This window comes from Ochotona curzoniae, unplaced genomic scaffold (genome assembly GCF_017591425.1).
Source record: "Ochotona curzoniae isolate NIBS_2020 unplaced genomic scaffold, NIBS_Ocur_1.0 patch144, whole genome shotgun sequence".
Classification (NCBI taxonomy): Eukaryota; Metazoa; Chordata; class Mammalia; order Lagomorpha; family Ochotonidae; genus Ochotona; species Ochotona curzoniae.
The window spans coordinates 74,514-101,166 of NW_024466689.1; the positions used below are offsets into that span (position 1 = coordinate 74,514).

Sequence of the window (26,653 nt, forward strand, 5' to 3'; positions counted from 1 at the left end):
ACAGAGGATTCGCCAGTTGAGCCATTGTGCCAGCCCCACATCACACACATTACTATTGGGGATTTTTTTTATGATGCAACTGACTAAAACCCCTTAGAATGCAGCTCTGAGGATGCTAGGAGAAGGCGTGCTTCCTCCACATGAGCATCCCTCTGCTCACCATCAGTGCTTTAAGGGCTTCCAAAGAGCCTGTCTGCCTGTACATTTGGCAATTCCATGTGTAGCTCTGGGAGGTGCCGAGGGTGCAAGAACAGTGGGAGAGGAGTGGCTGCCGTGGTGACCCCCACTGCTGCTCTCCGTGTCCGTGTCCCAGGTGCCAGGCACCATTAGAGATTCCTGCATTTGAACTTCAGTCACTCCTCCCAGGGCAGGTCCCAAGCAGCCATGGAAAGTTTGCAGTGACTTGTGGGAACTCCCGCTCATCCATGCAAACCCCATCTAATGCCCCAGGAGGACGGCTTTCTGGTACCTTCAATGCTGGCCTAAACTTTGAGGACAGCCACAAGGGGAGAGGGTTTGTTTTGGTTCTGGTTTTGGTTATGTTTTTTTGTTTTGTTTTTTTTGTTTGTTTTGTTTTTTTTGCGACCATAGCTTTTGAGCCAAGGGCATGTCTGGAGTGGGGCTGCTTTGCCCTGGCACGCAGGCATTTGGGAATCAAACCATTCTCTGTTTTCAGAAATCAGAAAGTAACACAATCTCAAGCTGGTTTGAGTAAGTTCATTTCGGTTAAGAACATACTTGTGTGTATGTGTGTCTGAATCATACAAATGTATCTTTTTAAAATAAGCTTATCTTTGAACTCCTATTTCCCGTGAATTTTAAAAATGATTTTTACTTGATTTTTATGAAAGTGAGAGACAGAGAAAGGGAAAGAGAAAGAGAGAGGCAGAGGGCAAGAGATTTCCCATTTGCTGACTCAGCTCCCAGATGCTCACAGCACTCAGGGCTGTGGCAGCCTAGAGCTGCGAGCTGGGAACGCCACACAGCTCTCCCACAAGGTGGTGCAGCTACTTAGGCCACCACCTGCTGCTTCCCATGACTGGCATTTCCAGAAAGCTGGAATATGCAGGAGAGCTGGACCTTGAACCCAGGAAAGACCATGTGGGATGCAGGCAGCCCAAAGAGTAGATGCTCCAAACACCTTCTTCTTGCAAAAGAATGGAGGCTTCATTACCATGCCATGGTGCTGGCCATTTTCTTAATTAATGTATGTTGGACATATAAGAATGTTTTGTCTCTGTTTCAGTTGGTCTCTAGCTTGTAAATAGTTTTCTAAAAATACACACAGATAATAGTCGAAGGCTTGGGGCAGGTACCATGACATATAGGCTAAGTATTCCTCTGTGCCACTAGCATGCCCTGTATGTACCAATTCAACCCCCAGAAGCTTTACTTCCATCCAGCTCCCTGCTAATGGCCGGGGAAGGAGAGCAGAGGAGGGTCCAAGTCCTTGGACTGCTATGCCCACATGGGATGCCCCAGCTGAGCTAGAATTCCCATTGGTGAATGCAAGTGCCAGAATCAGTGCATTGTCCTGGGCTGAACATGGCTGCAATCTCCCTTGGCACAGGTGTGGCCTGGGTCTGGGGAGGGCCAGGCTGGGCTAGACTCTAGGACCCCACTGGTACTCATGAGAGTCAGGATGCATGGAGAATGGGCTGGGCTAGGCCTCATCTCCTGCTGAACCATGTTAGAACTGTCTGGGCATGGGCCAAGTGAGGCTGGACTGCAACACCCAACAATATGAGCCAGAAAAGGTATGGGCCGATTGGGCAGTGACATTGTTCCTGCCAGAACAAGAGGTGCACGAAGTCAACCTAGGCCAGGCACCCACCAGTATGTACAAGATCTGCCACAGGGAGGAGACTGGATAGAGGAGCTTGGTGACCTCCTATGTCAGGTTGCAGTCCCTGTAGGTGAATGTAAAACCAAGGCAAAGAGCAGCCCAAACCAGGCCAGGTTGCAGTACCCGCTGGCACACATGTGGGTCATGTCTGGGTGTGTGCCAGGCCATGCCAAATCATAACATCCATTTGCAGATGGGGTGTGGGAGGTGCTGAGTTGGGCTACAACAGCAGCTAGTTCACATTGGAGCTGGGACAGGGAGTGCTGATTGTGCAAGGTTATGCTACAGCACCAACCAGCATAAGCTGGAACTGGGGTTAGGCTGGACCAAACCAGGATGAAGAACCCACTGGCAGATATTGAGGTGAGATGAACCATGACAGTCTGGAGCCAGTGGGTTCCAGGTAATGAGCCCCAGGGGGGTAGAAGTGTCCAGAGCCAACCTGAGCCCCTTGGCCCTTCCTCGATGTAGGTGCGGGGTCTGTGAGCCTTGGTGGTTGGAGATCCGACAGAGTCTGGGTAATCTGGCCTGGTCCTTGAGATTGCCTATAAGGTGGGTACTGGATCCATGAATTCCAGGGAAAGAGTCCAGCAGGGTCTGAGTCACCTGCCCTGGGGCCTCAGGCCTACCTGCATGGTGGGTGCTACAGGAGTCCAGGGATGGAGGGATCTGAAGGGGCCTGGGTCTTCTGGCCCAAGTCCTAAAGCCCACCTATGTGGTGGGTGTTGGGTCCATGATTCCTGAGGCTGGGGGTTCTGGTGGCACCCGTGTCACCTGGATCTTGGGCTCAATTGCACATTGGGTGCTAGGTCTAAGAGCCCCAGGGGTGGGGATCTGGTGTGGACCCGGTCACCTGACTTGGGTCCATGGGTCCATTTGTGAGAACTGATCCTCCTCAGTGTAAAGGATGAAGTGTTGGATTGCAGGCCATGGCGCACATAGAAGATATGGTAGCTCATTGAAGTCTGCAAAGGATATCACTATAGCAGAGAATGCAGAACAAAACATATGGGCATATCCCCAACTAAAGGATGACAGCAAACATCTGGATGAATGGAGATTCTAAGGATGGCTGGGTCAGCGAATGGACATGGGAAAGGATTCCTTGTCCATAGACTGACAAGATTGACACCATTTCAGAACTTTGATATCCAACTTGGCAGAACCCTTGGAGCGTGTACCACACTGGGACACTGTGGTACTGGGATGGATAGGAAGGCTGGATATGGATCTCCCCTTATCATCCGCCTCACCCCCAGTAATGGAAGAAGAAATATAAAGCTTGAAAACAGTAATCACACCCACTTCTCCCTAACCCTGAATCCTTCCCATTCTGATCAACTATCTAAACATCATTTTAAAACAAAAAATCTGAAAGTCCTTTATTAGCCAGTGGTGGGAGTGAGCTTATGCCAGAAAGAACTCTAAACCTCAAAGAGCAGAAGAGCAAGGTTTACAAAAGCCAAAGCCATAGGCTGGTGTCTGGGGAGGGACCCTCAGGGGATAGCTCAGACTGCATTAAATGCACAGAAACTTAAGGATAGGAAATTGGCTGACTTTGCAAGCCCTGGTGACTGGACCATGTGGAACTTGATTGTTCTCCTGGTTAAGCTTGAACAAAGTAGGCAGGGAGTTAGAGCGTTTTGCCAAAAGGGACATGTTTCCTTTTGACTCTCCTAGCTGGTCTACAGTCTCAGGGGTCAAGGGAACCTCACTTAAGAAGAAGTCCAACTCAACATGGCATTCCTATGTCAGGTCTGGTATTCACCACGCAGCACCAAAATACCCTTTGAATTTGAGCTTTGAAATCAAAGAGAAGTTTAAGGGGACTTCAAAAAAGCACATGGAAAATAGAATGAAAACATAAGTTGATTTTTGTTCAAAAGGATTGTGAAGCCTACATATGCTGGGAACTTAAACAACAATTCATGAAAAAATGTGAATCATGAAAAAATGCATGGATTTTAGACATTTCTGTGCCAAAAAAACTTTTTTCATTTTGACATTTTAAAATAGCTTAATGTGACCACCTGTTGTTCATTGTGTTTTAAGTATTTTATTCCTTATTGTACCTAAAATGAGCCACCTTCCTCATTTTCACAGTGCATAGGTACCAGGCACACAATGCAGTGGTACCACATTCATAATGTGTTGTTGCCATGAAGTTAAATAACATGCTTTACATTTTTTAAAAGATTTATTTATTTTTATTGGAAAGGTAGATATACAGAAAGGATGAGAACAGAAAACATCTTCCATCCAATGATTCACTGTTCAAGCGGCCGCAATGGCAGGAGCTGAGTTAATCCTAAGCAAGGAGCCAGGAGCTTCTTCTGGGTCTCCCACGTGGGTGCAGGGTCCCAAGGCTTTGAGCTTTCTCCATTGCTTTCCAAAGCCACAAGCACAAAGCTAGATAGGAAGTGGGGCTGCTGGAATTAGAAACGGCATTCATATGGGACACTGGCACGTTCAAGGTGAGGACTACAGTAGCTATGCTAGTGCACCCGGCCGCACAGGTGTTCATGATGGTTGTTATCTGTCTTTGCTTCCCTTCTTAGGGCTGCCGTAAACACATTTTATAAGCTGGCCTGATGAATTGACTGCCTCGCTTATCTCATAAAGATCCAATTATCTATCATTTCTGAGAGTTAACATTGCTAGGAAAGATATTCATGCTTTCTAGCATTTTTTTGTTGAGAAGTTAAAATATATCTCGTTTCCCTCCTGGTTTGTAAAATTTCTCCTGAAAACTTTGACATGAATGCCTGCTAGCTTCTTTAAAAATGACCAGACACTTTCCTCTTACAAATTGAAGGATTTTCTTTCTGTGTTGTACTTTTGAGAGCAGAACTACACTGAGTCACAGTGAGAATCATTTGTGTGTCTTTTGTTTGTGCATCTGATGTTCCCTGAGCTCCTGTACTTGAACTACATATTTCTCCAGACCGGGGCTATTTTGAGCTGTCATGTCATGAAATAGATTTCTTAAGCCTCTATTCCTTTTTGCTGTCAGAGACATCCACAATTAGCGTCTTGTTTCATCTCATAATACCCCAAGTGTCTCAGAGTCTGTCTGCATTCTTAATCTCCATGTTTGTCTCACTGTGATATACCAAAAATTTGTCCTTATCTTTCAACATTCTTTCTTCTGCTTGATTTCATCAATTTTAAAAACTTTATCCTTCAACTTGAGTTCTTTATTACTAAAACCTATGAAATTGTCATTTTCAGTATCTATTTCTTTCCTGATTGGAGGAATCATTTTCAGTATCTCTTTCTTTACCGAATTCCTCAGTCATGTCATGATTTATCTTCCTTATTTTCTTCAACCATCTGCATTTTCTTTTATCTCCTGGAGCATCCTTATGATCATTCTAAGCATTGTTTTTACGTCTCTTGTCCTGTAAAACTGTAGGTGGGAACATAAAACCAACACTCCCCATCCCCAGCCCTGACCCTTTTCCCATTTCCTGTCTCTATGACTTTGTCTTCTCCAACTGCATCCTGTCAGTGGAATCATAAGGTTGTGGCCGTGACATGGACATCACTGAGCCTGTGTCCTCGCGGGTCACCCAGGCTGTGTCATGCTCAGAGTTCCTTGATGAGGGCTGAGCAGTAGAGCCTGCTCCTGTGTGTGTGTACAAGCTGTCCTTATCACTTCCTCTGCTAGGAGACACCTGGGAGGCTCCCATCGTGTCGGAAGTGGTGCTCTTATGAGCATGGCAGTACACACAGCCCTTCGAGGACTTGGTGTTTTTGAGTGTTAAGCAGAAATGGAATAGCTGCCAGCAAGTGATAATTTCACTTTTTGAGAAAGAACAGTGCTGACTGGCACAATGCTGGGCCCTTTGGCATTCACACCAACAGAGCCAAGGGTCCCAGTTTCTCCAGACCCCACCAGCACTCCCTTTGTTCTGCTTTGTGTCCCAGCCAATGCCATGAGTGTGAGGTGGTAACTCAGTCTAGCTCTGCCTTGCCTTGCTCTAATTGGTGATGTGGAGCACTTTCTCAGGTGCTATTTGACATCTGTGTATCATCTGAGGGACATGTCAGTCCAAATGCTTCACCCATTTCAGAATTGAGTTGTTTGGGTTTTGTTTTGACACACCTGTTTTGTAAATGGAATATTAGTGGAACACATGCATCCATTCCTTCAGGTATTCTGTACAGTTGACTTTCCTTTTTCTTTTTTTTTTTTTATTGGAAAGTCAGATATACAGAGAGGAGGAGAGACAGAGCGCAAGATCTTCCCTCTGACGATTCACTCCCCAAGTGACTGCAACAGCTGGTGCTGCGCCAATCTGAAGCCAGGAGCCAGAAACCTACTCCAGGTCTCCCACATGGGTGCTTGGTCAAAGGTTTTGGATCATCCACGACTGCCTTCCCAGGCCACAAGCAGGGAGCTCAGTGGGAAGCAGCACTGCCAGGACTAGGACCAATGCCCATATGGGATCCTGGCATGTTCAGGCAAGGACTTCAGCATCTAGGCCACCATCAGGCCCAGCTGACATTTGAAAACCAAAATGTTGAGTAACTGTGACAAATCATGACCCAGAAAGCCTAAAATCTTGGGCATCAAAGAAAATGTTTTCTGATCCTGTACTAGTGTACAAGTATATGCACTTATGTTTTTTAATCACATTGTCACTTTGATCTTCCGTTACATTTAAACATGTCTGTCCTCAAATCAAATAGACTTAACCAATTTCCACTCACCTATTGCTTAATGGTTTTTTACATTACAGTTGTTGCTACCTTTTTTTTTTTTTTTTTTTTTTTGCGAACAGAAAAGTTTGTGATGCGACCAGTTGAGCAGGAAACGGAGGGAAGTGGAAAGCATTTCCGGAAAGGAAGCCAGGAGATGGGGTTCCTCTTGAAAGGGGAGGGAGAGAGAGACAACAAAGATTTGAGGAAGCTTTGGGATTTTAAGCCTTCCTTGAACCTACCTTGTTGGGTGGGGAACCTAAAGGTAAGATGTTCCCTCTTGGTGGTCTCTTCATTAGTTAGAAAATGGGTGGGCAATGCTGCTGCTGCCCACTTGAAGGTTGGCCAAGACCTCAGCAGGCCTGGATGGTCTCAGATCCCCCTCTTGAAATCCCACATCCTACTTCTGTAGGGGTAAAGGGCAACAATGTCTTCTGGCTGCTTCCTGCTGAAATTGGGCATGGTTTGGGTAAGGGAACAGAAATGTGGGATCCAGAGGGATGGTTCAGGTCATCTACGCTGCCATGGAACAAGTTGGTTTGGTTGTCATAGGAGCTTGTGTGCTCAAGGACACCTGGAGTCTGAAGATACCTTGTAAAGTCTTCTCTTGGTTGAGCCGAACCACGTGGCTCCCGCCTGTCTCTTTTTCATGCCCCACGTTGGGCGCCAAGGAAAATATGTTACCAGAAATGCCCAGTGGGTTCTTTCCTCAGCTTAGTATAGAAATAAAAAGCCAGGAATCTGTTGCAAACAGAAAAGTTTATTTGCGAAGGGACCAGGTGAGCAGGGAAGGGAGGGAAGGGGAAAGCACCTCAGGAAAGGAAGCTGGGAGGTGGGGTGCCTCTCGAAAGGGGAGGGAGAGAGAGACACGCTGTTGCTACCTTTTATTTGACCTTAGTAAGTGCAGCTATTGGCACTGACCACTGGTGCAAACTCCCCTCCTGCACTAAGACACCAAGGTCAAGTACACCACTGTCCCGCCAATTTCAGAAGGCTATTCCATATGCGTTCACCACATGAGTCTTCCTCCTTTGCAGGTGACCTCCGATGGAATTCCAGGTTCTGCTGTAGTGCCACATCATGGGGCAGCAAACCAGCCCAGCCCAGCCCAGCCCATCTCAGGAAGGTTGTCTCAAGGGCAGGTGCAGCACCTTTAACGGTGAAGTGAGAGACAGCTGCAGGTACCTTCTCTGATCCCTGAATGCTTACAATCTCCTGCATGTGACTCTGTACCTCCTCAGATCCAGATGGTTATTTCCACAGCGCAAAGTCCCATTCATGGCAGAACAGGCTGGCTTTGCATTCCCAGGAGGCAATTCTTCCACATTTCCAAACTTCCTGAACACCTGATGCAGGCCAGGCACCATGACACATATCACAGGGAAGACACGGAGGGATTCTCTTCTCTGTTAATTGACTTCTTCTCAGTTCGTGTAGAAAAACAAACAAACAAGTACAACAATTATAGATAATGTGACACTATTTATTGAGAAACATTCTGAAAATATAGACCAGGAATATCCATGTCAGGGAAAGCACCCTGGAGCAGCTCCCAGTGGGTTGCCTGACGACTGCCAGCCCCTCCCTATCAACCCTGCAGCTCTCAGAAACAGAGCCAAGCTGCATCAGGTTTCAAACCGTGACACCATGATCCAGGAATGAGGAGCCACGCAGCAGGAAGAAACCAAGGAGAGGAACAGAGCAACATGCACAGGGCACAGATATGACCAGCACACCATTTAACCTCACCTGACCAGGTACACCCACCCACAGCATCCTGCTCCCCAGGTCCTGCTGTGGCAACAGAATGAAGATCCTGAAACTCCAGCACAGTCAATGCCAAGTCAGGGCTTTCAGGGAAGAGGACAGACCCAGGCTGAGATTCAGGCTTCCTAGGGAGCACGCAGTGCAATGGAGACCTTGCTCTGGAGCAGGGTCAGCACAGGCCCAGAGATCTCTCTGTCCGGAGCTCAGGGCCACTCAGGCCCCTCACAGCAGAGTAGGAGCCATAGTATGGGCCTTAGTGTAGGAGAAATAGCCCAGGGGCTGTGGCTGAGGGAGAGGGCAGAGCTGAGGCTGGCTAGGGTCTGTATGGGAGGCGCTGGCTTAGAGGACAGAGTGCAGCAGGCTGGGCAGCAGAGAGAGGACTGAGAAAGCTCAAGCAAGGCTGGAGACTGAGCTGCCCAAAGCCTATACTATCTTTGAAATTATACCCTAATCTCCTGTCCACTTGGCCATCTTAGAAAACACAGGTCTTGGGATGAAGTGACTGGTCTTCATGTAGGCAGCGATATTTGGCAGGGCCTGCAGGGGCAGAAACAAAAGCACAGTTCAGTCTGTGCCTACAGTGGAGTTCCAGAAACCCCAGTGCAGGCACAGCCCCGATCCTTCCCCAGTGAGTCAGTACATCCTAAATGTAGGAAACAGCAGGAGGTGAAGCAGCACAAATTTGAGGCCAGGCTCCAATCCTTCCCCTGACACAGGAAGTTCTAACTCCTCTATTTGGTATCTGAACACAACCTCACTGTGCGTCTATCCCCTGATCCGGAGACATTATACAGTGAACAGCAACAAGCACAGTCCTGGGACATGCACCTGCACGCCAGGGCTGACAGTGCCCACAGAGGTTCTCAAGAATTCAGGGGGATCCAGAGTGTTCTGAGCCAAATTAGCCTGGCCTGGCAGCCACATGGTCCAGCACACAGATGTCATCTGGTCTCTCCTCCCTGGCTCACAGAGCTGAGCAACTGTTGCATAATCCCCAATGTCACAGGACTGGACCTGATCCAGAGCTAACGAGAAGGAACTGAACGGGCACATCTTTCCAATGGAAGGAACGGTACAAATAATGTAATAATGTAGAATGAATAACTTGTGAACCCAAACCTCAGACATCGAAAACGTGATCAAGTAGACTTTATCGCAAACTAGATGACCCAGGGTGACTGACGGGACACTGAGAGGTGTGGCTTATGGTGTGCCCCTGTGTTACCCCTTCCCTCCCACCTGCTGTGCCTGCAGTTCTCTAACTGGCCTCAGCTCCAGCAAGGAGTCACCTTTCCACACACATAAAATTAAACATCAGGGATCTGCAAAATGTCACAGACAGAACACGTGGGACACTTGAATGAGAAAAAAAAAAAGTGAAAGAAAATTTTCACTACCAATTCTTTAAGACAAGAATGTGCACTTGGGGCACCCCTGTGACTACTGAGATTCTACAACAACAACACAAGTTGAGCAGCTCATTGCTTCCACATAGGGACCTGATTGCTTCAACTGCTCAGGCAATCAAGCACATGGAGTTCTGTGTCTGACACTGAAACTCAATTCTAACACATCTCACACCCTGATGCCCGCTAAAAAGAGAGGCCTCTCCTACAGTCTCCATGGGTGGGAGACAAGACAAAGGTCTGAGGCTGCTCCTTGTAGCACAAGATTCAGAGAAGCCTGACTGCTGCCCCTACACATGAGGGGTTACTGGGAGCCAAGCACAGCTGTGATGGGCTCTGGGAACCTGACAAGTGGCTTTCCCCCTACTGACTCAGGTTCCTTATGAGTCCTTATGGGTCTTGCTGTCAGGGGTTGGTCTGCAGCTCAGCTCCAGGACTCAGAGGGCATGAAGGAACTGGAAAAGTGGAGAGAAGGATCAGGGAGTCACCTCAAATCTGGCCATGAAATCCTTCAGGTTTGGGAATGCATCCAGGCAACCAGGAGCAAAAATACGGTTCTCATCCAAGACATCATAAACATGGAAATCAGCAATGGTGATCTGCAGAAGCCAGGAGGAGAGAGCTCAGGACCAGAGGAAACCGACCATGCCCCCTGCTCCTGCCTCCCTCCCTCCCTCGGTCTCACCTTGTCCCCTGCAAACCAGGGCCGCTTCCCCAGGAACTGGGAGTACAGTGTCAGCTTGTCTGGGAGGCCCTTGAGGTAGTCAGGCTTCAGCTTCTCCTGATAGAACAAAAGGCTGTCAGCACCCACAGGCACAACTTTGGGGAGAGGGGCTGCCTGTCAGGGCTGCACATGGCCCCGCTGGCCAGGGGAGCATCCTCACTGAGTGTGGCACAGGGTCTGTGTTCCTCCTCGGATTTCATTCATCAGCATCTGAGAGACTCCCACCGGCCCCCATCCCATCTGTGGGAGACTACCAGAAATCACATAGAAGTCCAGTTCTGTCCCTGAATGTGTCACCTCTGATGTCCAAGCATCCTGCTGTGGGTCACTCCCAGGGGTGCCATGAGTGTAGGTTCCCTCAGACTCAGCTGGGGGTGAAAGCAAAGAGGCAGAGAACTAAAAGACCTTGGCAAAGAAGACGAAACTCTACCTGGTGGGCTGGCAGGAGAATGCTAGAGGCATGTGCACAGCTCACAAAGGATGAGAATGTGATCTGCAAGGTTGAAGGGAAAGGAACCCAGGACCTCTGGGTGACCCCGGCTCCCCACTGGGGAAATATGCTTATCCCTGTGGGACACAGAGAGAACCCTGAGAAAAAATGGCAGATGCCCCCATCTTGAATTAATGTCTACAACAATACTGCACATCCAGACACTGGTACATGACAGAAACACAATGAAATATGGCCATGGTAAGAGTCAAAGTTTAGGCACAAATGGGAGTTTGAAGCAAATTTTCTTACACCTGACTGTTGACCTAGAATCATTGGGCTGCTGTAGGACCTTGCTCAGATTTTATTTCCCAAGGCTTAGACTACAGAATCAATGTGTTGGTCAGATAGGAAATTGCTTGGAGAATCATTCTCCCTAGGGAGTTTAGTAGCAAACAGGAGCAGTGCCGATGAGAACACAAGAGGTTAATTAGTTCCTCACTGAACCCATCAGGTCCTGTCCAGTGGGGTACTCACAAAGTCAGAGTTGTAGCAGATCGTAATGAGTTGCATGCGGTTGTCCATAGCCTGGTTCTCCAAAATGTCCACGCGAATCTTCTCCTCTTCCGTCTCCCCACCTGCAGCACACACAGCACACACAGCAGACACCCTCAGCATCCCACCCAGCCAGGCCCAGGGCACAGCCACAGCCCCACGCCCTCAGACAGCCCCACTCACACAGGTTGTGCTTGCGGCCGAGGTAGCGCACAATGGCATTGCTCTGGGTGAGCTTGTGAGTGCCGTCAATCAGGTAGGGCAGCTGGGGAGGGAGGAGGGAAGTCAGCTGGGTTCCCAGGTGCCCAGCATCCCCTGCCCTGAACAAGGGCACACAGGGGACTTGGCATTCTCTGTGTATAGAGCAAGGCAGGCTCCAGAGACACATCTGTACAAGCAATGAGTGAGCTATGACATAGAAGCCAGTGGAAAAGCCTTGTAGAGAACCGGGAATGACAGCGGCTGAGCACAAGGTCCTGGTCCTGAAACCTCTAAGCTTGGGAAGGATGTGGAGGCAGAGAGACACCTTGCACTCCCCTGCCCTCAGAGCACCCCATCCCCTGTACTTACATTGGGGAAGTCCAGGCCCAGCTTGAATTTCTCATTCAGCCAGTGGCTTCGGTCATAGTCGGGAGCTGTGGGAAAGACCAAGAGAAACAAAACCTCCCCCATGTGTAGCCTCTTTCCTTGGACCCTCCCAAAGAGTCAGGGGCAGGACACGTGGGATCTGAGCCCCTCATCTCACATTCAACATCTGGGGGAAGGGGAAAGAATGATTGTAAAGGCTCTGAACCACAAAGCTTGTAAGCTGTGTGGAAAAGGACTCAATGCCGAAACACATTCCCAGCACCCCTTCCCAGAGCCCTGCCTCTGGAGGCCATCCTCAGACTCCATTCCAGCTGTTAGAGGATGCACCGGTGAGCCACAGGTGGCCAGACAGGGGTTACTACTAGGTGACAGATGCAGAGGGCAGAGGCAGAGCAGGCAGGACCTTACCATCGCCCAACTTGTATTTCTTTTCCTCATAGCTGGTGTCCGTATACTCCAGGAGCAGGCGGATGGAGTGAGCCAGCTGGGGAATGGTCCAGAGCAGAGATCAGAGATTTTATGGCCCCCGACTGCTGCCCCCATCTCCTCCAGGGGAGCCCTCCAACTCTATACCTAATAGGATTCAGGCGCCTGCTGCCCCTCCCCCACTCTGGGATGCCTGTACTGGGAATTCCTGGGAGCCTGCCTAGGTGGAGTCTTCCCAAGCTGCTTTTCGCTCTCCGCCCCCACCCCACGTTCAAGCCCACGTCCCTCCCGCCGGGCAGCCCCCTCACTCACCCCGCGGAGATCCCAGTAACCCAGCGTTACAGGCATGTTGCTGCTGCTACTGAGACCTGGGAGACTGGGCTTTCGCAGAGGAGCCTGGGGTTCTTTTGTCGCGTCAGGGGCTGTTGAGGGGAGTGGCTTCTGTGAACCCGCCCCGCGCCGCCCCGCCACGAATTCCAGGCAGCACTGAGGGCTTGCAGCCTGGTGATGCTTAGCTCTGCCCCACCCACAAGAATGAACCAGAGCTGAGTCTGCAGCCAGGATTCGGGGACAGTTGGAGGCCTGCAGACCAAAGCCAAGTGCTGGCCCAGCACTGGCAATGCCCGCAAGCCCTCCTTGAGGCTCCCGCCCCTCGCTTACCGCCTGCTGGGCCCCAGGCTTTGGCAGTTCCCTTGAAAGTAATGCCAGGCCTTTAAGCTGCCACGCAGTTTCCTTACTGTCTCTGTGAGCCGGGTACTTGGCTCAGTCCTCATCCCAGGGAGGAGCACCACCTCCCACTCTGGATTCTGGGAAGACAGGCTGCTGGGCCAGACCAGGATGGGGTGCCCCTTGACCAGGGGCAGGGACAGTAAGGGTGACCTCCCTCTTCCCATAAGGAACTGGAGCAACTGAGTTCCCTGAGGTGTTTAAGGATTATGTAAAGTAGCTGAATCCTATTTTGCTCCAGTAAGGGGGCAGGTACACAAGAGCCTCCCTGCCAGGTGGCTGGCTTTGGATGCATCTGGTTGGAGTGACCAGTTCCTCTCCAAGGCAGAAGCAGGGTCTTTAAGGGGCCATGGAGTCTTAGGGCTCTGCACTCCTTCAAAGCTCAAAGCCAAGGGCCAGATCTTCTTCCCATCCAGCTCCCTGCTACTGGCCTAGGAAAGCAGCAGAAGATGGCCCAAGTGCATGGGGTCCAGACTTCCCAATGGGACACCAGGATGATCTCCCCAGCTCTGGCTGAGGCCATTCAATGGGGAATGAAACAGCAGCTGGAAAATTCTCCTCCCACCCTTTCACCCTCCTCCCTCCCTCTCTTTTCTCTCTCTGTAACTCTTTTAAATAAATAACCCTCTTTTATTTTTTTTTGAAATTTTAATTTTAGATGACGTTTACATAGTCCATCAGGATGGGAAGGATCCAGGGTTAGGAGGAAGTAAGTGTGATCATTGTTTCCAAGTTTTGTATGTCTTCTTCCCATTTCTTGGGGGAGTGGGGAGATAAGAGGATAGGCCATAGCCAGCCTTCTAACCATGCCAGTGCCTGTGGATGGGGAAAGGCCACCTGATATCAACTCCGAGTCACAATGGTGCATGTTCTGAAGGTTTTGCCCAGGTGGATGTGATAGTTCCGAAATGCTGTCAATCTCGCTGATCTGTAGATGAGAAATCCCTTCCAATGTCCATTGGCTGACACCATTGACCTCACCTCAGGCAGGGATTTGCTGTCATTGTTTGGCTGGCATAGTTATCCATATGTCCTGTTCTTAATTCTCTGCTATGATACCAGATGATCTCTGCTGATGGGGCCCCATTAGCTACCATGTCCTCCATTGGCACCATGGTATGCCGTCCAGCACTCCATCCTCTACAGTGTGGAGGACCAGTTCTCCCAGGTAAGTTCATGGTCCTAAGTCAGGTGACCTTGGCCATTCCAGGTGCCACAGTTCAGGACTGTGACCCAGAATCCACCAGACCCTCAACACCCAAGCTCAAGGACCTGATCCCCGCCACTCAGGCAGGCCCAAGGACCTAGGCCAGGAAATCCAGGGTCCTCTGGACCCCCACCCCTGTGGGGCTCATGGATCCAGCACTCACTGTGCAGGTGGGCTCAAGGCCCCAGGTCATGTGAACCAAGAACTGCTTGGACCCAATACCCCCAGAGTTTATGAACCTGACACCAACCACCTCCAGACTGTCATGGCTCAGCTCACCTCAACATCTGCCAGTGGGTTCTTCATCCTGGTTTGGTCCAGCCTAACCCCAGTTCCAGCTTATGCTGGTTGGTGCTGTAGCATAACCTTGCACAATCAGCACTCCCTGTCCCAGCTCCAGTGTGAACTGGCTGCTGTTGTAGCCCAACTCAGCACCTCCCACACCCCATCTGTAAATGGATGTTATGATTTGGCATGGCCTGGCACACACCCAGACATGACCCACATGTGTGCCAGCGGGTACTGCAACCTGGCCTGGTTTGGGCTGCTCTTTGCCTTGGTTTTACATTCACCTACAGGGACTGCAACCTGACATAGGAGGTCACCAAGCTCCTCTATCCAGTCTCCTCCCTGTGGCAGATCTTGTACATACTGGTGGGTGCCTGGCCTAGGTTGACTTCGTGCACCTCTTGTTCTGGCAGGAACAATGTCACTGCCCAATCGGCCCATACCTTTTCTGGCTCATATTGTTGGGTGTTGCAGTCCAGCCTCACTTGGCCCATGCCCAGACAGTTCTAACATGGTTCAGCAGGAGATGAGGCCTAGCCCAGCCCATTCTCCATGCATCCTGACTCTCATGAGTACCAGTGGGGTCCTAGAGTCTAGCCCAGCCTGGCCCTCCCCAGACCCAGGCCACACCTGTGCCAAGGGAGATTGCAGCCATGTTCAGCCCAGGACAATGCACTGATTCTGGCACTTGCATTCACCAGTGGGAATTCTAGCTCAGCTGGGGCGTCCCCTTAGCTCCCCAACCAGGCCTATTCCCAGCCCAGTACTTGCACATGCCAATGAAGATTGCTTTTGTACATGAGGGAGCCTACATATTGCACTGCAGATTCTACCTCCAGACCTGATTCACTCATGTATTTGTTGGCTTCATGGCCCAGCCTCACAGTGTCCCGTTCTGATACTTGCTGGTGGGTTTCATGACAACACTTTGAGAACAGTAGCCTTGTCCATGGAAGTCCCTCAGAAGTCATTCCTCAGCTAGACATGAACCCTCAATCTAATTGTGCCATCCCCAAGTCCCCAGAGCACACTACCAGTCGGCTTGAGGGGTTCACCTGGCATCATTGGCACCAGGGCCACCCGAGTTCCCTTGGCCACAGCCACACAGGCAAGCTCTTGATCTACCCACAGCATAGCAGTGGTGGATGAAGCCAATATCCTGAGGTTCAAGCCCGGACCGCCTCAAGATCCACCCACAGCATGATAGCAGTGTGCAAAGAAAAAATCCCAAGGTTCAAACACAGACCAGCTCAAGATCTACCCACCTCATGGCGGCTATGCACAGAGCCAAAATACCAAGCCTCAAGATCGGCCCAGCCTTAGTTCTCCCAGTCACAACCATGAAACCTGGGAAGCAAAAAGTCCAAGCCTCAGTGGCTAAAATCCTCACGTTGAACGCACCAGGACCCCATATGGGCGCCGGTTCTAATCCCAGGAGCCCCACTTCCCATCCAGCTCCCTGATTTTCAGGTCTTAACAATGTGTGGCATTCCTTCGTTTTGGCCCTATCAGTCATAACAATCATGGTGGCATGGATTAGGCTGATCCTTGTAGGGTGAGCATCTCTTATTGTCCACTTGTTTGAGTCAGCTTGCTCCTCTTTCCTTCCAGCTCCCTGTTAATGTGCCTAGGAAAGCAATAGAAGATAGCACAGGTATTTGGGCCCCTGCCACTCCCATCGGAGTCAGGCACAGAGTTTGGAATCCTACATTAGGCTTACTTTAGCCCCAGTTATGCAGGCACTGGGGCCAGTGCAACAGAGGATAACAAATATCTCTTTGTCTCTCCCGCTCTATATCACACTGAAATGCTAAATAAATAAATTTTTAAAAAGAAATTTAAGCGTATAAATATTGAGGAAAATGTTGTATTAGATGTGAAGTTTAAGAGCTGATTACTAAAGGAAAAAACTCAGAATAATTTTATCCTTACCGCAGTAGGAAGATGTATAATTATAAATAATTTTATACCCAGTTGATCAAAATTAACAACGATGAAGACATACATTTTAAAATCTTGCATACAAGTATTCTAACCTATGGACTTCAAGTTAAGGACCCACAAGAGATGATCTCATGGGACTAGGATTGATCTGAGGCCCCAGGTGGAGACTGTTTGGTGTCCCAGGTGCCAACGTTCCTTCTCTGGGAATGGCTGCTTTCATTGGTGGCTCTTGCCTTGGTTTGCCATCTCTGCTGCTCATCACAATTTCTGTGCCTCTTGGGACCATGAGGAATCAGTAGGAAGAGACGAAGCTCAAAGAGGTCCCAGGCAGCAGCTTGTAGAAGATCACTGGTTCTTCTTTGTTGTCACGGTCCCTGGGGAAGAGCTGAGGTCACTGGGCAGCTCTGCTCCATGGAGTCAATCGGGCTCAAGCCTTGCTAGAAGGAGTAGCGTCAGGCCCTTATCCAGGCAGGTCTCCTCACACAGGGCACTGTGGGAGAGGCAGGGCATTCAGCAGTGTGTCTGTGGCTGGCAGGTACAGGGCTGAAACAGGGTAGGAGGGAAGCTCTGTGTGCAGGTCACAGACAATGTTCCAGTGTGATCTTCAGAGCTCCTTGAAGCACATGAGTTCCATTCAAGGAGGCACTGATACCAAGGGCAAGTGCGGGTGCTGGATTTGAGAACACAGGGAGGTGGCCTGTTCAATGGTTTTGGTCCGGAAGTGCCTGATGGTGAACCCCATCCGCCCCTTTTTCTTCCTCTGCCTCTCTGTCCTCCTTTAATGGCCCAGTTGTTGTGTGTGTGACGCAGGGTAGGGTCTTGTTTTCACTCTTGTGATTATACCTTGAGATCACTGGGTGCAGGCAGCCATGGCTCACCATGAAGGGAGACCCACCTCCTGGGCTCTCTGTCTCTTGATCAGCAGGTGCACAAAGCCTGGCTCAGTGTCCTCTGGCCTGGTGCTGGGGGGTGGGGCAGTGCTCACTGAAGGAGAAGCAGTTTGTGAACTAGGAGCTAGGGTCCTGTGCCAGGTAGAACTAGGGACTTCCTGCTTTCAGGTCACAGATTAGAGCCTGCAGGATGTGTTTTTTTGGTTTACCTCCCTGTATCAATTTTCATGCAGGATTTGCTGAGTCACTGGGTACAATTTGGGCTCTCTGCTATGTGCACATGCAGCCTGCCCATCCAGATGCTTGTGTGGACAGGAAAGCCAGGGCTTCCTGAGGGGATTGGTGGGATGCAGGCCACAGCAACAGGGAGAGGACAGAGGCAGGAGTGCCCATCAGAGGCTCTTACACCAACAGCGTGTGCACGTGAGAACACAGCTTCCCTCTGCGCAACTCGGCATCCCTCCTGAGAAGCATGCACCTGAACTTGCAGGATTGGGCAGTGGGTTTCCTAGGCCTGCACAGTCCCCTCTAGCGTGTATCACACCTATTCTGTATAGAGTTTTCTTCACTGCAGCTCTTAGGAGGGAAGGGCATTGGTTGAGGAGTGAAGAGTGAAGTCTCCAGGGCTGTGGACCCTCAGGAGATGGCGTCAAGCTGCAGCCCTGGAGCCCCAAGAAACTACTGGACTATGCATACCCCAGGGGGGCTAGAGACATTTGTGGTCTAATCTTTTTCCCACTCTGGGAGCCTAGAGCTGATGTCTGCCCACATGAAATCCTATGGTTTCCTCTCTAGTTCTGTGTTCACAAAGTTGGTCTGAGTGACCAACTTGTTATGGTAAGCATGATTTCTGTCCCTGGTGACAAATCAAACTCACAAGCACCAGTTTGAAGAGTATGGAAAAGAGAAACTTTATTATGTCAACAGGTGAGGACAATCGCTGTTAAACAATCTCCAGAACCATAGACTGATTGTCCTTGGCCAGAGTAGATGATCTGATGTTTGAAGAGGGAGCAGGGGAGGCTGGGCTGCTGCATCAGGTGCTACAGCAGCTTGCAGGTCTGACAGTGGCTATCTGGGACCTCAGCACAGCTCCCTGGGAAACTTGCTGGATAGCTGGACTTTATCATGAGTTGGGAGTGGCAGAATGTCCTCCCTATCTAAGCAGCTACAAAATGTTACTGGCAGGGATCTGAAAGAGGCCTAGTGTTGTGTTAGATGTGGTTGGATGAAGCCCACTCAGCCCCAAACCCATTCTCACTTTGTTCTTTGTTCCCCTTTACGGTGTGTTGCAATAAACTTCAACTCCCAGTCATGCTGGCCAGGGAAAAGCAGGGTCACTTTGCAACTTCAGCCAGCTTTCTCAAGGCCAGTGCCTGGAATTCACAAGCAAGCATTATTTATCTGTTGGAAGAGATACTTTACTGGGCCATAGGCTCAATCAATTGTTTGTTTTTCATTGAATATGGAAAGAAAAATGTGTTTGGTCTGGTTACAAATTCCCCACTGTTGATCCTTTACTCCACCTCTGTGGAATGGGGGTGCCAGCTCATTCCAAACACATGCATCTGACTCAGGGAAGAAGAGAGGCTCCTGGAAATGGAAGATTGGAACCTGCATTTGTCATGGCTCCTGCCGAGTGTCCAAGGCATTTCAGTGGATTCACTTTCAGTGGCAACACAGGAGATTCCTGTCCAGTACACGGACGAGGACACCTTACTAGCAAGATGATTGTAGGCCAAAATGCAGAATACCTGAGAAGAAGGGCCTTGTGCTATTGGGTAGCCCAGAGGAAAGCCTAGAGAAGCAATGACTTGGCTTTGTGTACATAGCATGCAGTGAGGGGGTGTCATGGTTCCCTGAAGTGCCGCAGACTCGGAAGATGCCTGGACAATGGCACTAACTGTTTGCATCCGTGAGCAGTTTCCAAGCCAGCAGTTTTTGCTTGCAGGGCAGACTGCGATGTTTTGGATGTGCACTGACACTTAACTTTGCCTAGTGGTGAGGCATGGCTTAGTAATTAAGTGTGAAAGATCCTGTCGTCTTTGAGATCGACCTTGGGCATTATACCATGGGGTAGGCGAGGGAGGATGGAGGCCCAGAACACCAGAACACCACAATATTCTCAGTGGGGAAACTGAACTTTGTACATGCACCCCCAATTTTAAAAGGATGAAGCAGGGCCCAGCACAGTAGCCTAGCAGCGAAACTCTTAGCCTTGCATATGCCAGGATCCCATATCCACACCGGTTTGTATTCTGGAAGGCCCACTTCCCATCCAGCTCCCTGCCTGTAGCCTGGGAAAACAGTCGAGAACGGCCCAAAGCCTTGGGACCCTGTATCCCCATGGGAGACCCAAAGGAGGCTCCAGGCTCCTGGCTTACAATGGGCTCAGTCAAGGCTGTTGCAGCCACTAGGGGGGTGAATCAGCAGATGTGAATCAGTCTTCCTCTCTGTCTCTCCTTTCTGTATATCTGGTTTTCCAATAAAAAGTAAATAAATCTTTACAAATAATAAAATATAAAGGTGGTCTTCCAGCTTTGAGGGCATGACTTGATGGAGGCACACTTGGGTAGAATTGTTAGTATATGCTTACTTTTCATCAGCATATCACCTTATTTTATTTTATTTTATTTTACTTTATTTGCAATACTTATATAGTTAACTCTGGCATCAGGAAGGAGCTGTCATGTACTGCTTCAGGGCCTGCCCTTATCTGAAGGAGGATATGTGCCAACACCTTCCAGTTGAGGCTACTTTCTTGGCACAATTGGCAATTGTTTTTCTCATGGTGGAATTCATCTTTTTTTCTAGAAGACTGAGGTTTTTAAGACACACAGAGCTTCCATTTTAAAGGAAGAGCTTTGCATTCTTACCAAGCTATTTTGGCTAGGAAAGTAGCCCTAGTATCACTTGTGCACAAGAAGGAAGTTGGTCAACAAGTGAATGTTTGGAGGTCCTAGCTGTCCTACATGTCGGAGCAGAGTCCATTAGTCAATCATTTAAAAGGGTGGGCACTCACATACATTTGGTAACCCATATGCCCCATTTCAGTAACAACTTCTTTGATTTCAGGTTGTTCTGAACTCAAAAAGGCAACCCTGAGTTAGTGGGTGCACTAACAATGAAGATGAGGTCCTCTCATGAATGTTCCACAAAGTTCCTGAGAGTATCAGGCCCACAATGTGGACTCCCATGCTTGGGATGCATGATGGTTGGGCCAGGACCTTGGAAATAAGGATGGGCAGGGGTAGTTCTGTTTCCATCCATCTGTGGGTGTCATCCCAAGTGCCAACATCCCCTTCCACTCCTGTCCCATATTCCTCAGCTTAATGCTAGGACTCCATCAAGCTGGAGTGTCACGGCCCCAGGAGAACCCTTTCCCTCAGCTGCTGTTCTGGTGGACAGGTGCGCAGCTTGGCTCCCACATGCAGTGTGCACGTGCATCTTCTGGTGACAAGGACAGTGTCCTGTTGCCACCTGTCCTCACTGTGGCACTGCCGCCATAGAAATGGGATTTCAGCTGTGTACCTATTGCCTACATTCTGTTGTCGGGAGTGCCCTTTCCTCCAAGACAGCACAGTGAGCATGCCCAGTCTTGCCCACATGCTTGCAGTCTGTGTCAGTGTTGGCCTTCTCTCCTCTGCTGGCTGATTAGAGAGCCCTTGTCAGAGACATCAGGGGAGCTTTCCTGGTGGACACGCTGCGCAGCAGTGTTGTTGCTGCTAGTGCCTGTCGTGCTGTGACCACCACTTGCTCACCTGGCCCTTCATTGTCCACTCTGCACAAACCTGCTCCTGTGGGTGAAGAGGTCCAGGCCTGCTTCAGGCAGGAGCTGCCCCACAGGGCCATTTTGCTGCAACAAACAGTCTCCAAGGCTTCCAGGCAATCATGAGGAAGGAGCTCTTGGCTGGTTAATATTTAGCATAACACACACACACACACACTCTTTCTCTCTCTCTCTGACCAAAATCATCCATGAATACATTGGCAAAATACAGTAAAACATGGCATGCTGGAATATGCCTGTCTCTTTTTGTCTCTTTTAAAGATTTACTCATCTTTTTTTGAAAAAGCAGACGTACAGAGAAAAGGAGAAACTGGAAAAGATCTTCCATCCATTCACTCGTTCACTTCCTATCGCCCAAAGTGTACAGAGCCAAACTGATATGAAATCAGGAGCCAGGAGACTCCTGGATTCCCCAACATTCTCCAGGGTTCTTAGGCTTTGAGCCATCCTTCACTGCTTTCCCAGGCTACAGGCAGATAGGTGGCAGGTACAGAAGGAAGCAGCTAGGACACGAGCCAGCACACATATTCACATATGCTGCACTGGCACAGAGGATTCGCCAGTTGAGCCATTGTGCCAGCCCCACATCACACACATTACTATTGGGGATTTTTTTTATGATGCAACTGACTAAAACCCCTTATAATGCAGCTCTGAGGATGCTAGGAGAAGGCATGCTTCCTCCACATGAGCATCCCTCTGCTCACCATCAGTGCTTTAAGGGCTTCCAAAGAGCCTGTCTGCCTGTACATTTGGCAATTCCATGTGTAGCTCTGGGAGGTGCCGAGGGTGCAAGAACAGTGGGAGAGGAGTGGCTGCCGTGGTGACCCCCACTGCTGCTCTCCGTGTCCGTGACACAGGTGCCAGGCACCATTAGAGATTCCTGCATTTGAACTTCAGTCACTCCTCCCAGGGCAGGTCCCAAGCAGCCATGGAAAGTTTGCAGTGACTTGTGGGAACTCCCGCTCATCCATGCAAACCCCATCTAATGCCCCAGGAGGACGGCTTTCTGGTACCTTCAATGCTGGCCTAAACTTTGAGGACAGCCACAAGGGGAGAGGGTTTGTTTTGGTTTTGGTTTTGGTTTTTTTTTTTTTTTTTTTGCGACCATAGCTTTTGAGCCAAGGGCATGTCTGGAGTGGGGCTGCTTTGCCCTGGCACGCAGGCATTTGGGAATCAAACCATTCTCTGTTTTCAGAAATCAGAAAGTAACACAATCTCAAGCTGGTTTGAGTAAGTTCATTTCGGTTAAGAACATACTTGTGTGTATGTGTGTCTGAATCATACAAATGTATCTTTTTAAAATAAACTATCAACTCCTATTTCCCGTGAATTTTAAAAATGATTTTTACTTGATTTTTATGAAAGTGAGAGACAGAGAAAGGGAAAGAGAAAGAGAGAGGCAGAGGGCAAGAGATTTCCCATTGGCTGACTCAGCTCCCAGATGCTCACAGCACTCAGGGCTGTGGCAGCCTAGAGCTGCGAGCTGGGAACGCCACACAGCTCTCCCACAAGGTGGTGCAGCTACTTGGGCCACCACCGGCTGCTTCCCATGACTGGCATTTCCAGAAAGCTGGAATATGCAGGAGAGCTGGACCTTGAACCCAGGAAAGACCATGTGGGATGCAGGCAGCCCAAAGAGTAGATGCTCCAAACACCCACTCCTTGCAAAAGAATGGAGGCTTCATTACCATGCCATGGTGCTGGCCATTTTCTTAATTAATGTATGTTGGACATATAAGAATGTTTTGTCTCTGTTTCAGTTGGTCTCTAGCTTGTAAATAGTTTTCTAAAAATACACACAGATAATAGTCGAAGGTTTGGGGCAGGTACCATGACATATAGGCTAAGTATTCCTCTGTGCCACTAGCATGCCCTGTATGTACCAATTCAACCCCCAGAAGCTTTACTTCCATCCAGCTCCCTGCTAATGGCCGGGGAAGGAGAGCAGAGGAGGGTCCAAGTCCTTGGACTGCTATGCCCACATGGGATGCCCCAGCTGAGCTAGAATTCCCATTGGTGAATGCAAGTGCCAGAATCAGTGCATTGTCCTGGGCTGAACATGGCTGCAATCTCCCTTGGCACAGGTGTGGCCTGGGTCTGGGGAGGGCCAGGCTGGGCTAGACTCTAGGACCCCACTGGTACTCATGAGAGTCAGGATGCATGGAGAATGGGCTGGGCTAGGCCTCATCTCCTGCTGAACCATGTTAGAACTGTCTGGGCATGGGCCAAGTGAGGCTGGACTGCAACACCCAACAATATGAGCCAGAAAAGGTATGGGCCGATTGGGCAGTGACATTGTTCCTGCCAGAACAAGAGGTGCACGAAGTCAACCTAGGCCAGGCACCCACCAGTATGTACAAGATCTGCCACAGGGAGGAGACTGGATAGAGGAGCTTGGTGACCTCCTATGTCAGGTTGCAGTCCCTGTAGGTGAATGTAAAACCAAGGCAAAGAGCAGCCCAAACCAGGCCAGGTTGCAGTACCCGCTGGCACACATGTGGGTCATGTCTGGGTGTGTGCCAGGCCATGCCAAATCATAACATCCATTTGCAGATGGGGTGTGGGAGGTGCTGAGTTGGGCTACAACAGCAGCTAGTTCACATTGGAGCTGGGACAGGGAGTGCTGATTGTGCAAGGTTATGCTACAGCACCAACCAGCATAAGCTGGAACTGGGGTTAGGCTGGACCAAACCAGGATGAAGAACCCACTGGCAGATATTGAGGTGAGATGAACCATGACAGTCTGGAGCCAGTGGGTTCCAGGTAATGAGCCCCAGGGGGGTAGAAGTGTCCAGAGCCAACCTGAGCCCCTTGGCCCTTCCTCGATGTAGGTGCAGGGTCTGTGAGCCTTGGTGGTTGGAGATCCGACAGAGTCTGGGTAATCTGGCCTGGTCCTTGAGATTGCCTATAAGGTGGGTACTGGATCCATGAATTCCAGGGAAAGAGTCCAGCAGGGTCTGAGTCACCTGCCCTGGGGCCTCAGGCCTACCTGCATGGTGGGTGCTACAGGAGTCCAGGGATGGAGGGATCTGAAGGGGCCTGGGTCTTCTGGCCCAAGTCCTAAAGCCCACCTATGTGGTGGGTGTTGGGTCCATGATTCCTGAGGCTGGGGGTTCTGGTGGCACCCGTGTCACCTGGATCTTGGGCTCAATTGCACATTGGGTGCTAGGTCTAAGAGCCCCAGGGGTGGGGATCTGGTGTGGACCCGGTCACCTGACTTGGGTCCATGGGTCCATTTGTGAGAACTGATCCTCCTCAGTGTAAAGGATGAAGTGTTGGATTGCAGGCCATGGCGCACATAGAAGATATGGTAGCTCATTGAAGTCTGCAAAGGATATCACTATAGCAGAGAATGCAGAACAAAACATATGGGCATATCCCCAACTAAAGGATGACAGCAAACATCTGGATGAATGGAGATTCTAAGGATGGCTGGGTCAGCGAATGGACATGGGAAAGGATTCCTTGTCCATAGACTGACAAGATTGACACCATTTCAGAACTTTGATATCCAACTTGGCAGAACCCTTGGAGCGTGTACCACACTGGGACACTGTGGTACTGGGATGGATAGGAAGGCTGGATATGGATCTCCCCTTATCATCCGCCTCACCCCCAGTAATGGAAGAAGAAATATAAAGCTTGAAAACAGTAATCACACCCACTTCTCCCTAACCCTGAATCCTTCCCATTCTGATCAACTATCTAAACATCATTTTAAAACAAAAATCTGAAAGTCCTTTATTAGCCAGTGGTTGGAGTGAGCTTATGCCAGAAAGAACTCTAAACCTCAAAGAGCAGAAGAGCAAGGTTTACAAAAGCCAAAGCCATAGGCTGGTGTCTGGGGAGGGACCCTCAGGGGATAGCTCAGACTGCATTAAATGCACAGAAACTTAAGGATAGGAAATTGGCTGACTTTGCAAGCCCTGGTGACTGGACCATGTGGAACTTGATTGTTCTCCTGGTTAAGCTTGAACAAAGTAGGCAGGGAGTTAGAGCGTTTTGCCAAAAGGGACATGTTTCCTTTTGACTCTCCTAGCTGGTCTACAGTCTCAGGGGTCAAGGGAACCTCACTTAAGAAGAAGTCCAACTCAACATGGCATTCCTATGTCAGGTCTGGTATTCACCACGCAGCACCAAAATACCCTTTGAATTTGAGCTTTGAAATCAAAGAGAAGTTTAAGGGGACTTCAAAAAAGCACATGGAAAATAGAATGAAAACATAAGTTGATTTTTGTTCAAAAGGATTGTGAAGCCTACATATGCTGGGAACTTAAACAACAATTCATGAAAAAATGTGAATCATGAAAAAATGCATGGATTTTAGACATTTCTGTGCCAAAAAAACTTTTTTCATTTTGACATTTTAAAATAGCTTAATGTGACCACCTGTTGTTCATTGTGTTTTAAGTATTTTATTCCTTATTGTACCTAAAATGAGCCACCTTCCTCATTTTCACAGTGCATAGGTACCAGGCACACAATGCAGTGGTACCACATTCATAATGTGTTGTTGCCATGAAGTTAAATAACATGCTTTACATTTTTTAAAAGATTTATTTATTTTTATTGGAAAGGTAGATATACAGAAAGGATGAGAACAGAAAACATCTTCCATCCAATGATTCACTGTTCAAGCGGCCGCAATGGCAGGAGCTGAGTTAATCCTAAGCAAGGAGCCAGGAGCTTCTTCTGGGTCTCCCACGTGGGTGCAGGGTCCCAAGGCTTTGAGCTTTCTCCATTGCTTTCCAAAGCCACAAGCACAAAGCTAGATAGGAAGTGGGGCTGCTGGAATTAGAAACGGCATTCATATGGGACACTGGCACGTTCAAGGTGAGGACTACAGTAGCTATGCTAGTGCACCCGGCCGCACAGGTGTTCATGATGGTTGTTATCTGTCTTTGCTTCCCTTCTTAGGGCTGCCGTAAACACATTTTATAAGCTGGCCTGATGAATTGACTGCCTCGCTTATCTCATAAAGATCCAATTATCTATCATTTCTGAGAGTTAACATTGCTAGGAAAGATATTCATGCTTTCTAGCATTTTTTTGTTGAGAAGTTAAAATATATCTCGTTTCCCTCCTGGTTTGTAAAATTTCTCCTGAAAACTTTGACATGAATGCCTGCTAGCTTCTTTAAAAATGACCAGACACTTTCCTCTTACAAATTGAAGGATTTTCTTTCTGTGTTGTACTTTTGAGAGCAGAACTACACTGAGTCACAGTGAGAATCATTTGTGTGTCTTTTGTTTGTGCATCTGATGTTCCCTGAGCTCCTGTACTTGAACTACATATTTCTCCAGACCGGGGCTATTTTGAGCTGTCATGTCATGAAATAGATTTCTTAAGCCTCTATTCC

At 49.2% G+C, this 26,653-nt stretch overlaps 2 protein-coding genes across 8 annotated transcripts in view; one reads left to right on the plus strand and one right to left on the minus strand.

Moving 5' to 3' along the window:
• Positions 1-12,899, minus strand: part of LOC121166490 (glutathione S-transferase Mu 1-like) — a 37,144-nt gene extending 24,245 nt beyond the window's left edge. Inside the window, exons 1-8 of one of the 4 annotated variants that reach the window (XM_040995636.1) lie at positions 12,759-12,899; positions 12,429-12,504; positions 12,003-12,067; positions 11,616-11,697; positions 11,415-11,515; positions 10,409-10,504; positions 10,212-10,322; positions 8,487-8,854 (exon numbers count right to left, since the gene is read on the minus strand). In XM_040995636.1, the coding sequence (XP_040851570.1) occupies positions 8,765-8,854; positions 10,212-10,322; positions 10,409-10,504; positions 11,415-11,515; positions 11,616-11,697; positions 12,003-12,067; positions 12,429-12,504; positions 12,759-12,794 (657 nt within the window). In that variant the 5' untranslated portion in view covers positions 12,795-12,899 and the 3' untranslated portion in view covers positions 8,487-8,764. Of the gene's footprint in view, positions 1-8,486; positions 8,855-10,211; positions 10,323-10,408; positions 10,505-11,414; positions 11,516-11,615; positions 11,698-12,002; positions 12,068-12,428; positions 12,505-12,758 lie in introns of those variants that run through there. The other 3 variants (XM_040995637.1, XM_040995638.1, XM_040995639.1) reach the window with 3 other exon arrangements.
• Positions 1-26,653, plus strand: part of LOC121166488 (glutathione S-transferase Mu 1-like) — a 135,870-nt gene that overhangs the window by 71,420 nt on the left and 37,797 nt on the right. The window lies entirely within an intron of this gene.